The 12,723-nt window shown below is 42.4% G+C and overlaps 1 protein-coding gene across 1 annotated transcript; it reads right to left on the bottom strand.

Moving 5' to 3' along the window:
• Window positions 1-8,634: 8,634 nt before the first annotated feature.
• Window positions 8,635-9,176, bottom strand: LOC149092101 (uncharacterized). Its single transcript, XM_089256545.1, has one exon. The coding sequence runs from the start codon at window positions 9,133-9,135 to the stop codon at window positions 8,716-8,718; it is 420 nt and encodes a 139-aa protein (XP_089112671.1). The 5' UTR covers window positions 9,136-9,176; the 3' UTR covers window positions 8,635-8,715.
• Window positions 9,177-12,723: the final 3,547 nt, after the last annotated feature.

Below are 12,723 nucleotides of genomic sequence, written 5' to 3'. Positions count from 1 at the left end.
ACAGACAGCTAATTCATTGAGTGAATATACACATGTGTGTATGTGTGTGTGTGTGCTGATGTATGCATAAATATATAATGTGTTTGCCTTGTTAGTGGCTGGCGGTATCACTTTATTTTGCGGAAGGATTAAATTAATGCCAAACGTGTGCTCTGTTTTGTTGTTTTAGGCAACACACACACAGAGACACATACACCCACTCACACACACACAAGTGAATGCCTGCCATAGACAAACAACGTGTGGAAACCGCTACTTACACTAGTTAGCTAATAAAATTAGTTTTATTAACACGTACTACGACAAGTGCCAACAGCAGCTAAACACACACACGCACACACTCACACTCACACACACACACAGTTTATATGCCCGTGTGCGTGTGTCAATTGGCTTTAAGTGTTAATTGCATGTAAAACTATTAAATGCTCACTGACTACGCAACTGCTAGCTCAATGTGTTTAAAGACACAGCAAGGAGACGAGCTGGCGATATTCGTTGCCTACTTTTGAGCGCAATCAAAGTGGGAGGAGTCCAAGCAGGATGAATTGGGAATAAGTTGATGCTATTTAAGTTATTAAATTTAAAGATTATTGAATTTAAAGATTAAATAGGGTAAATCAAGACTATGAGAATTTAATCGCATATCGAGTTTATCACTCATCCCGTTATTTTGTTTACGATAGTAATCCTATCGAAAAGCAGCTCTAAAATTATATCTCCTACATCTTTAAAGCTAAAGTCTCCAAATTTTAAATATATATTGAGACGCATTTTATAGAGTTTCGGTTTTTGTATATAGCACAAGAATAATAAAATGTATATATGTATATATTTATATGAGTAGCTTCAATTTGTATTTGCTTAATTTTTTTTTTTTTTTGTTAATTTCTTTTTAAAATTATTTTCATTTCCAGCAGCTTCTGTCCTTAGCTCTATAGCGCAGTTTAAAGCAAGTAAGAAAGTTGTAGTCGGGTGTTAGCGACTGCGAAATACTCATTCACATATTCCGAAGCTTTTTGGTCTGGGTTGGTCAGCCCAAGTATATATACAAAATTTGAGGGTCTGGCATCAATAGTGTCCAAAATATTGCAGAATTTCAAAAATCACTATATCTTCAGGTCCGATTTGCCACGCCCCTAGTGGACGGATCGGACAAATTTTTATCTTGTGAAAAATAATCAGTTTTCATATTTATTTCTTTATTATTATAATTTTTTTTTTTTTTTTTTTTTTTATATATGCCTGCATGTTAATGGTTCAGCTTAACCCTGATTTCCGAATGGTCTGCCCCTGTTTGCACCTCTGTTCCGGTTTCTTCTCCTTCGCATCAATTGAGCCCTTCTCCTTTGGGCGAGCAGGCGCCTTCGGCGATTCCTCCTTCTGCGTTGGGCCCTTCTTTGATTCCTCAACATGCGGCGCAAGCGAGCCTGCAGTCGAGCCACTTGAGCCTCCGCTGCACTAGTAGTCGTCTCAGAGCCGGAATTGGAGACAGTTGTAGCTCCTGCACCTCCAGGAGCGGATGTCGCTCCTCCCGGAGCGGCCGTCGATCCTCCCGGAGCGGCCGTCGATCCTCCCGGAGCGGCCGTCGATCCTCCCGGAGCGGCCGTCGATTCGCAGCTAATATCCGTTGGAATCAGGCAAATGGCCAAGAAGGCACAGCCCAGAATAAGCGTTAGTATTCTCATCTCGATATCGCGAAGTTCGTTTCGAATGCCAAATTGTGGCAGGTGGCGTCCAATTTATACAGATTTGGAGTTTGCGAATTTGTACTTTCGTGTTTGTTTTGCGTGAATTGAAGCATTTACCATCTGTGACAACAAATGCAAAACATTGTCAAATATTCAAATGTCTGTTTAATGAATTCGTATACTTAACAGTGAAAACAATCAATCAGTCAGATACAAATAACTTTATCAATGTGTTCCTTAATAATAATATACGAAGTAGAACTCGTATTCGAATGGGTTTATTAAGCAAATTCCGCAATAATTATTATTTAATGGGTGACATCTTGTAATTCTCTTATTTTTGATGTCGTAAACAAGAATCAAGCGAATCATTCGATGCGGATTGTTCCGATTAACTTCAGGTGAATAGTTTCATTATGTTAGGTCTGAAAGATGATTAAGAGCATCATTTCGGCGGCTTACTAAACGCATACGGTATACATTTTTTGAATAAATATATGAACAGCTGGCTAAAGCAATAATATTTACGAGTGTAGTGCGCGGTTTTTCCTTCGAACTTAGCTGTTTGAAGAAGATTGACGCACATTGCGCTTTATTTTATCATTATCATTGAAAATGGGGAATCAGGGTATAATGGTTTTGTGAAAAGTATGAAATGGGCAGAAGAAATTATCGCAGACCCCATAAAGTATATATATTCTTGATCAGCACGACGAGCCGAGTCGATATAGCCATGTCCGTCTGTCCGTCTGTCCGTCTGTCCGTCTATCCGTCCGTCCGTCAGTATGAGTTCGTCGATCTCAGAATATACAAAAGCTAGAGAACTGCAGTTTTGTGTGCATATACGTGTATACCATACGCAGTACGACCATACGATGTAGACATACAACAAAAGAAGTTATTCAACAAATAAATTCTCAGTCGCTGCTTACTGCGCAGCTAGCAGAGCGGGGGCGCGTGAGGGTGGATGCATATGTATGTATATGTGCGTGCATAAAAGAAGTGCAGAGCGATAAGAATATCAGCTTGGAGGGTTCAGGGTATTTCCTAGTCGAGCAGTCTCGACTAGAGCCGTCTTACTTGTTTATATATTATTCGCGAAAGCAAATGGAGGAGGTATGGCAAAGGCGGAGAATTCGCGAATTTTAAATAAATAAAGGTTTTTTTTATTAATACTAATATTGATTACTATAAATATATAATATATAAATATATTATATTGGATAATAGAAAATTTGAATGATAGAGAAAACCCTGAGTTAGTCATGAGTCCAGGAACTACTGTTACCTTATCCCCTGATATTTCTCTCACTTACGAGGTCAGCTATATGGGATATCCTATATCATCATGTATTCCATGAGCCATACAAATTGCCAGTTAATTGGAGCGCTGACATCAGCAAAGTCAGCCAGCTAGCCAGATAGCCAGCCAGATGAAATTTGACGACAGTGGGCAAGCTAGATGACGGCGTCTGCAATTACCACTCGCACACTGGCCAACATAATTAATGTTAATAAATAATAAATTTACATATACAAAACTGAGCGGCCGAGTGTGCGCCCCGGCCGCAAATGCGTGTAATACAAGACAAATTCGGGCCGAAAGTGAATGGCATACAAATCTGTGTAATTAAAAGCGCCATTCACCAGCCGAATATGCGGAGGTGGGGGAGTGGGGCTGACCGAGGGAGGAGTGGCACGATGCCAGCGGAGAGATAACATGCAAAAAGTTTTGGCCGGAAACGTTTAATTAACTTGTTTGTTTCGTCTGGCCACAATTCATATGCGAAACGTATCGAGCAATTAAAAATCTTGGCCCGAAAGAAATTGAAAGTAGCCAGAATATCAAATGTAATGCGTGCCATGCGCCATCAGAGATTGCCTAGAGATAGAGTGTAGCTCGGAGAGGACATTGCATTAACCGGAGCACACACAGCAGTCCGGCCGGAGTCGGAGTACAGCCGCAGCTGTAAACTTGGCATCAAGTTCCATTTGGCACTTGGCGGAAACTTTCAAGAAAATTAACCGCATTTCGAATGCAGCAGCAACAATCTTTTGTAACTTGACAAAACATATCTAGTTACATTTATTGAATTGTTTCATGTGTGTTTGATAACTATTCGACAGAGTGTCCCAGTGTGTGTGTGTCAGTTTGTATTTGAGTTTTGGCAATTTGCACTTATTCAGTTGCTTCAGTTTTACTTTGGCAACATTGCAGCCGAGCAAAGTTTTTCAATTAGACATGCCAAGACCCAAAAGCATCGCAACGATGCGGAAGTGTGCCTGGCATCAGTGTCCAGCCTCAGTCCGTCTCAGGCTCAAAGGGTTGATTTTCTCTCTCACTCACTTGACTGGGACAGCTCTGCTCAGCTCTGCCTGGCTTCAGCTTCAGCTTCAGCTTCAGCTGCCATCAGCCATAATCAATCGAAATCCAGCGCAGAGCTCACGTCAAGCGTAAAGATAAGAGGCAGCCGCCTTTCAGCTTAAAACAACAAATTAATTAGCATTCATTGCCGCCCAATTGAGCTTGTAAATATTTAATTAATCGCCGATTTGTGCAAGCGGCCAAAATGCCGAAGGCAGCAAAGCGACACGAAATGCCGGCAATCAATTAAAACAGCTGATGAATGGGCCTGGCTGACATGAGAAGCGCGTAGAGGGGCGCGTTTGCAGCAACCAAACCAAGTAACCAAACAAGCAAAAATCAACTATGGTTTATTTAAAGAGGAAGTTTTCTGACTAAATAATCCATAATTTTTTATTAAATTTGATCGTATATACTTATATGTAGGTTATGCATTTTTAAAATACTACTTACTCCACATGGAACTAGAAGAGTTCTGACATGAAGTCCGATCAAGTCATCCATATGTAGAGATTTAATTATATGCACGATTTTATCGGGCTTAAAAGAGCTGATTTGGAGTCAGATATAATCATTCATATATAGATCTCTATGTAAAATAAATGAACAGCAAATCAGTAGAAAATCTTGAAAATATCTGTTAAAAAACCCAACAAATGCTTGCTCCTGTCCGATTTGCCTCATCCATTTAATTTCTTATGAATCTATAGATACAACAATAGGTTTGCCATGTTTCAAGATTGCCACCTCCTTAGCCACGCCCACAACAGATGCAACGCAAGTGACCTTGAGATGCCTACACCACATACGAGCATATTATTAAAACACCAAAAGATGTTAGTTACATTTTAATGTTATACTCAAGCTCTGTCGCCTGAGAATCACCGAGAGAGGCTTTAAAAATGTTCGGCAAACACAAGGCAGCTTGTGCGCCAACATTCAGCTGGCTGCTAGAATGCCCCCAAGGACTTTAGCTAAAACAAACAAGCACACACACACACACAGTAAAAGCAGGAGCAGCAGGAGTAGCAACAGTGGAAGGAGAGTAGAGTATCTCACAAACACACACACATATGAGTCAAGTTTTAATTTGCTCGCTCTCTCGCTCTCTCTCTCTCTCTCTCTTACTCTGTGTCTCATATGTGAAAACAAAGTCACTTCGACACTCCACAACAAAAGATGCCAATTTAATCTAGTTCTAGTGCCTGCTGGCCACATGGGACACTTAAAACCACTGGACAGCAGGGCAGCCAGACTCAGCACAGGAAATGACTTCAGTGCCAGCCCAGCTGCTGGTGGTGCTACTCCTGCTACTCCTGCTCTTACTGTGTGTGTGTGTGTTAGCATGAGGCTGGCGCCAGCAGGTAACTTCCGGCATAGTCAAATTGAAAATGGCATTGGATGCCACAGGACGGCCAACCACTTGGCCAGCTGCTCCACTTTTTGTGGCTAAAGTGTAAAGCTGTGAAGCTCAGAGACTCGAGCAGGAGCCGGAGCTGGAGTAAAAGTTGGGCACTCGTAAAGTGTGACAAATTGAATTAATGCCGCTGCAAATGGCAAAGTCTTTTCGAGCTGGTCACCGTAATTGTTTAATACGCATTCTTAATTAAGGCGCAGCGCGCACTGAAGCTGCCCAGCTGAGCTTGGCCCCAACCTGAACCCGACCGAATGCGAGCTCCGTGAACTGCGACCGGCACTTGACTTATGGCACAAGAGCGCAGACACAAATCTTTATGATGTGGCCGACGCTGCGTCGTATGTGTGGCACGGTTAAGTAAGAAAAACTACAGTTTCCACTTAAGGCCGTAAGCCACGTGCGACACACACAGAGACACTTGGCAGCAAGTCGACTTCAGTCCAGTCGAGTTGAGTTGAGGCGCTGCAAATGGCAACCGTAGAGTGGACATGGACAAAAACGCAGTGTGGCTGGGCTGGCAATGCGGCGACGCATTGTTGGGGCTCATAACTCAGGGGCTCTGGTGACAAAAACCTGTGCAAAATGTGTGCGCATGTGTGTGTGTGTGTGTGTGTGTGGCTAGAATCTTAAAGATAAATAAGCAGACGTGGCTGAACTTTGACCCCAAAAAATAAAAACCGCAAAAAGCAAAAGGGCAAAAAACGCAACGAAAATAAAAGACGACAACGATTATGACGCTGCCCGAGCTCAGCGAAGCGCAACTGATGAAGCCCACTTAGACGAGGTGTCCCCAACTGGACAGCGGTCAGCGGTCAGCGCGACGCGCTGGCAACATTTGCCGTTGACAGAGCGCAAGCCAAAGAATGAAAGAAGAAAAGCAGCAGCAGCTGTGTGTGTGTGTGTTTGTAGTACTTGGGGTCGTCTGGACAAACATTGCGGGGCGACGACAACGACGACGACGATGATGATGACGACCGGACATGACCAAATGAAAATGTGTAGCCCTGGCCTCAGGCCCCGCGGCGCTGCTGACGCCGTCTTGGGCCTGGGATCCGGGTCTGCTTAGACCGAACTGGGACTGCGCAATTATTACTTCAAGTTTTCATTTGCTTTTGTTGCGGCCATGTCTGTAGGTGCACCAAGGATATCAGGAAGCTGCCCTCAGCAGCGCCTTCGCCTCGGCTGGCGCGCAGTTTGTAATTTCGCTTCCTGCGTCTCATTTTTCATATTTGGCGCACTTTGAGTGCCATTTGGCAACGGCAACTGCACTGCCAACCAGCCAAAGCCCAACAAGGTAAACAGACAATTTCTCAAGCGACTAATGCTTTGAGTTATTGTTCAAGCACTGACCAGAGAAACAGGGAAACAGAGTGAAAGAGTGAGGGGGAGGGAAGGGGAGTAAGGGGCAGCTGAGTGGCATTTGGGAATGGGTTAAGTGTGCTATTAGAGACTCTCAGCCATGCCTTCTCGAAACTCTGAGCAACATTTACTCGAACTACTCATATGAGTTATGACTCCAGTCCAGATTTCAAGGCTGAGAAGTTAAAGTCAAACGACTAAAAATGTTACTTTAATGGGCGTAACTCTTAAGTGAATTTGTTGAAGGCTATATCAGATCAAAGTATTTATCAAGTAATAATAAAATAAAAATTCACGCATCTTTGTACACGAAAATTGAAAATGACGAAACATTCATTAAAAAACACGTATAAAAGTTTTTTTATTTTTTGTTTATTATTAATAGTTGGCTCATTCATTTTATTTATAAGTTTGCATACTTTTAGTCACTTTCGAAAGCTTCCGCTTATTAACAAATCTTAGATAATTAATAATTTGAAGAGAGCAGTAGGGCTGTCGAAAATATATCGAAATACTAATATATCGTTTTTTTTTTTTTTTTTTTTTTGCTTAAGAATTATATTTATATCGTTTTTTTTTTTTTTTTGCCCAAATATAAAATATTTTTTGTGATTTCTTTTATTTTTTAGTTTTGTGATAAATGAAAAAGCGCAAAAGCAAAATAAATTGAATATGTTGAAAACGAATTATGAGGACTTTAAAAATAGGACAGCTTTTCTAAAGTGCAACCAAAAAAAGGTAAGTACTTAAACCTCATTTAAGGTACCGTCACATTTCTATGTGTGCTTTCTCGGAATACACCACAATTGATTTTCCTTTGGATAGTTTCGCAATTTATGATTCTAAAATTCTATTCGTTTGCCAAAATAATTAGGGTTTGATGAACTCTGATGAAAACCAAAAAATTCAACAATCTTTCAGAAACGCTGAATCTTTCAAAGGTAAGTAAGAAGAAATGTGTAATCTGGTTTTTATTAACTTTTCTTCATTACAAAAATGGACAAAAGACAAGGGATATATAAGAAGCAAATGTCTTTACGATTTGCAGAGACAACATGCCCGTCCGGTGCGTGGAGAGAGTACGTCTAGCACACCTTCTCAAAACATGTGCGCCGCAATTTAAAAGCCTGGCCGGCCCAAGGCAAGTATTCATTTCGGCTGCTTAGCTATTTAGTATAATTATTTAGTATAAATCATTGCCAAATATTTATTTTTGTTTTCAGATAAAAACATTAAGCTGAGAAAAATACATGAAGTCAGTGCCTAACCACCCCTGGTAGCGCAGTGCCTTTGGAGCGACTTGCGTCGGAAATAAAATGTGGTGTTAGCGACTCACAAAGTCGTATGTCGGATGATCATATCACGATCATATCAAATTTATTGTGGGAAAAACGTTTTCAAAAAGTTAAAAAAAAAAAAAACTCGAAAAATGCTAATATATAGATTTTTTTAAAGTTGAGTATCAAATATCATTTTAGTACTTTTTCAAAACTTTAAATATCATAAATATGATAAGATATTTTAAAAATTTTGGACAACCCTAGAGAGCTGTCTGAGATAGCGTTGCCCAAGTATTTTATTAATAATGTATTTTACATGAGTAGCTTCAATTTTCAGGCTATAACCCTGAACCCATTGGAAATGCGAAATCAGGGTATAATGGTTTTGTGAAAAGTATGTAACAGGCAGAAGGAATCATCGCAGACCCCACAAAGTGCACGATATATCGATATATGTCCGTATGTCCGTCCGTCCGTATGAACGCCTAGATCTCAGAAGTAATAAGAGCTAGAGAGCTGAAATTTGGTATGCATATGTTCTTTATTAATCAAGTTAATTGAATTCATTATCTGAAGAGATAAACAGCAAGTTAATGGTTCAGCTTAACCCCGATTGGCGACTCTGGGTACTCTGATTCTGTTTCCACCTCTGTTCCGGTTCCTTCTTCGCATCGCTTGAGCCCTTCTCCTTTGGGCGAGCAGGCGCCTTTGGAGATTCCTCGCTCTGCGTTCGGCCCTTCTTTGACGCGCCCTTATGCGGCGCAAGCGAGTCCGCAGTCGAACCAGTTGAACCTGCGCTGAACTAGCAGTCGTCTCAGCATCGGTACTGGCGACAGTTGTTTCGGATCCTGCGGCCGGAGTGGCTGCTGCGTCCGGAGTGGCTGCTGCGTCCGGAGTGGCTGCTGCGTCCGGAGCGGCTGCTTCGGGGGGTGGATCGGCTGCTGCTGTTCCCGTAGCGGGAGCCTCTGGAATCAGGCAAATGACCAAGAAGGCACAGCCCAAGATAACCGTTAGTATTCTCATCTCAGTATCGGGGAGTTCGTTTCGAATGCCAAATTGTGGCCGGTGGAGTTCAATTTATACAAATTTGGAGCTTGCAAATTTGTACTTTCGTGTTTGTTTTCGTGTATTGAAGCATTTACCATCTGTGACAACAAATGCAAAATATTCTAAAGACATCCGGTTATTGTTAATTATTTCTAATACATTTGCTTATTGTTATATATAAGACAAATTGAAAAAAAAAAGAAACCAAAAAAAAAAAAAAAAAAACAAACAAACAAAAATATTTAAATATTTGTTTAACTGTGAAAACAATCAAACAGTCAGACATAAAAAGTTTGATCAATGTGTTCCTTAATCGCATTTACGAAGTAGAACTCGTATTCGAATGGGCTTATTACGCAAATTCCGCAATAATTATTGTTTAATGGGTGACATCTTGTAATTCTTTTATTTTTGATGTCGTGAACAAGAATCAAGCGAATCATCCAATGCGGATCGTTCCGATTAATTTAAGGTGAATAGTTTCATGATGTTAGGTCTAAAAGATGGCTAAGAGCATCATTTCGGCGGCTTACTAAACGCATACGGTATACATTTTTTGAATAAATATGAACAGCTGTCTAAAGCAATAATATTTACTAGTCTACGACGATAGAAAAGGAACATCCAACTGGGTTAGGTTTAGTATTTTTGTATATCTGCACACTCCACAAATAATTCGCTTTTCAGCAATGTTTATTTTCGTTTTTTTTTTTCCGTCGCAGCCAGAACTTAGCTGCTTGAAGAAGATTGACACACATTGCGCTTTATTTTATTATTATTTGTGTACCCTGAACCCATTGAAAATGGGAAGTCGGGGCATAATGTTTTTCTGAAAAGTATGTAACGGGCAGAAGGAATCATCGCAGACCCCATAAAGTATATATATTCTTGATCAGCACGACGAGCTGAGTCGATATAGCCCTGTCCGACCGTTCGTCCATTCGTCCGTCTGTCCGTATGAACGCCGAGATCTCAGAATATCAATATTCTATATTCTATGATAGAGCTATAGTTCTATAATACAGATATAATATATTATATTATAACATGACAATTGATTCTGAGCTTATCTTATTTTCCTTTGACTACAACATAACAGAAAGAGATTTAATAGTTCACTCTAGTAAAAATACCGAAGATTCTATGAAATTAAATAAAGAATTCTTTTTTCATTAAATTTACACCAGTTTTGCTGCTGCATCACTCGAAACTAGAAACTCGAAACTGATTCAACAGGATTGTGCGCCTCGAATTGGAAAACTTTTTTCGAATGGTGCAAATGTATAAAGGGGAGTTCATTGACAGTCTCGCGTGTCGAGCTCAATGTCAAATCGCTGACCTTAGCAAAAGTGCAAGGCGAAAGCCAAGTATCGTCCATTAGGGGACCTGTTGAGAGGCGAGTGCAAAACTTTTTGCCCTTGCGCTAAACGTCAGAATTGCAAGCCAAATATCGCCGTATTTATGTGCACAAAAACCGCCTACACGATGACCAAATAAGAAAAACAAAAGAAAACTCAGGCAAGGAAATGAAAATTCAATGAAAATGATGGTATCTAAGATATGTATATATGAAAATGTGTGTATATATTTATGTATATCTATATGTATACTGCAGCATCTGTATGCGAGTATCTATGCCATGAAGGTCATATTAAATTGCCATAAAATGTTATCGATTTTATTTGCAACAAAAGAAAATGCGCTGCGCACAAGCAAGAATCTCCTAACGAGGACACTGACACCACAACAACGGCAACAACAACAACAACAACAACAGCAACAGCAACAAGAAAAGCAAAAGCAAAAGAAAGCCAGAAGCGAACAGTGAAGCCAGCTGGCAACGTCCGAGGCGCACAGCCCAAATGAGAAACTGAGAAATGGAGAAACGGAGAAACGGAGCAACTGAGGCCCACAAAAAATCCATAAAAAGGCGAAACTTTTTTGCCGCCTATTTCATACAGTCTAGAGTTCTGTCGGCTCTGCCGGCTCCTCTGCCAATTTGCAGCGTTGGCTAATTAGAAAAGTTTCCTCCAGCCGAGCTGGGGGCGGACGGAGGAGGGGGCCAGCTCAACGCCCATAGGTGCGTGCGTCGCCATTTTGAAGCGCACGTGGCAGAAGGTGAACGCTGCAGCGCTTTGTTAGCCGAATAGCCAACTAACGGTCGTGGCTTAATGTCACACCTACCTCTCCGGCGGCAGAGACGCAACCATTGGCTGGCATAAATCACGTCCCCGTCGCGCACCTACAGCGCTGAGAGCAACAGCCGCACACAGAGACACACCTTCCAGGCCAGGCAGCCACTGGCTGGCCGGGTTAGCCAAAGCAGCGCACCTGCTGCTCTCCGCTCTCCGCTCTCTGTCGCGCCAGCTGAGCCACTGAGGTGGAGCCACTCGGCAGCGGTCTCATTTGTATTTACCTAAAGACGTGCAGCAGCAGCAGCAGACGTCGCAGTAGCAGCAGCAGCAAAAGTAAAAAAAGAAGCAAAGGAAAGGCAGAGATATACACGAGAACTAACGAACGACACGAAGCTGTGTCTCTATCTGTGTGCGTGTGTGCGTGTGTGTGTGTGAGCACCTAACTGCGCTCAAAAAACTTGCACACCAAGCCAGCCACGATGAGAGCATATCCTCACACACACACACACAGGCAGGCGGCCACACGTACACGTACACGTACACACCGAAAGCTAAGAGCAAGGTGTGTGCCGAAAATGAGACGATGACGATGACGACTACGCGAACGAGAACGAAAATATTGCCGTGACGTTGATGAAAGGCCAGGCCAGGCTGGGCAGGCGACTCGTCTAACAGGAGCGCATGTGCTGCCGCCAAACGTAAAAAATGTGAAAATAAATACAAGAAAAAACACAATTTAAAATATTTGCATTTGGGGCTACAGTTCTTGTGTGTCAACAAATGGACGCATCTGGCGTATATGTGTTAGTATTGAGCATACGACCCGTTCGCCAGCCATAAATCAAGTTTAGCTGCCTTGCGATGCGCTGCCGTCGGTAAAAAAGAACAGGAACGAAAATGCATGAAAGGCATCTTGGTGGCACGCTCCTGCTCCACGCTGCATGCTCGACGCTCAGTGAGCAAGCGAACAAGGTGCTCGGCTTTGGTTGGCTGCCAACATTCTGCACACCTTAACGGTAACGGTAAATGTGCGAGCGAGCCAGCAAGCAACAACCTGTGTCTGTGATGCTATGCGAGTGAGTGAGTGTATGTCTGTGTGCCTGGGTGTGTGTGTCTGTGTGAGGAGAGAGCGAGAACGCAAACGCACGACGCCACAGCGAATGAGCAACGGAGGCGCCAAGGCCCACAGCGACTAGGATGAGGGGGTGAGCAGAGAGCTACGTGCACGGGTGCAAATAAACGCAAAACAACTGCCACTTGCGGTTAGGTACCAGTCAGTAGCAGCAGCAGCAGCAGCAGCAGCAGAGGCTAAAGCAGAGGCAGCAGCAGCAGTAGCAGAGGCAGCAGCTGTTAAATATAGCCAAGACTAAACACCGAAGCTGACTCTGACTGATGAGCAGCAGCAGCAGCGAAGGCAGTGGCAGCGGCA

Source organism: Drosophila navojoa, chromosome 2 (genome assembly GCF_054131105.1).
Source record: "Drosophila navojoa isolate 15081-1374.11 chromosome 2, UAZ_NAV_1.0, whole genome shotgun sequence".
Taxonomy (NCBI): Eukaryota; Metazoa; Arthropoda; class Insecta; order Diptera; family Drosophilidae; genus Drosophila; species Drosophila navojoa.
Note: the sequence above shows the minus strand (reverse complement) of the source record. Positions and strands in the feature narration are given on the sequence as shown.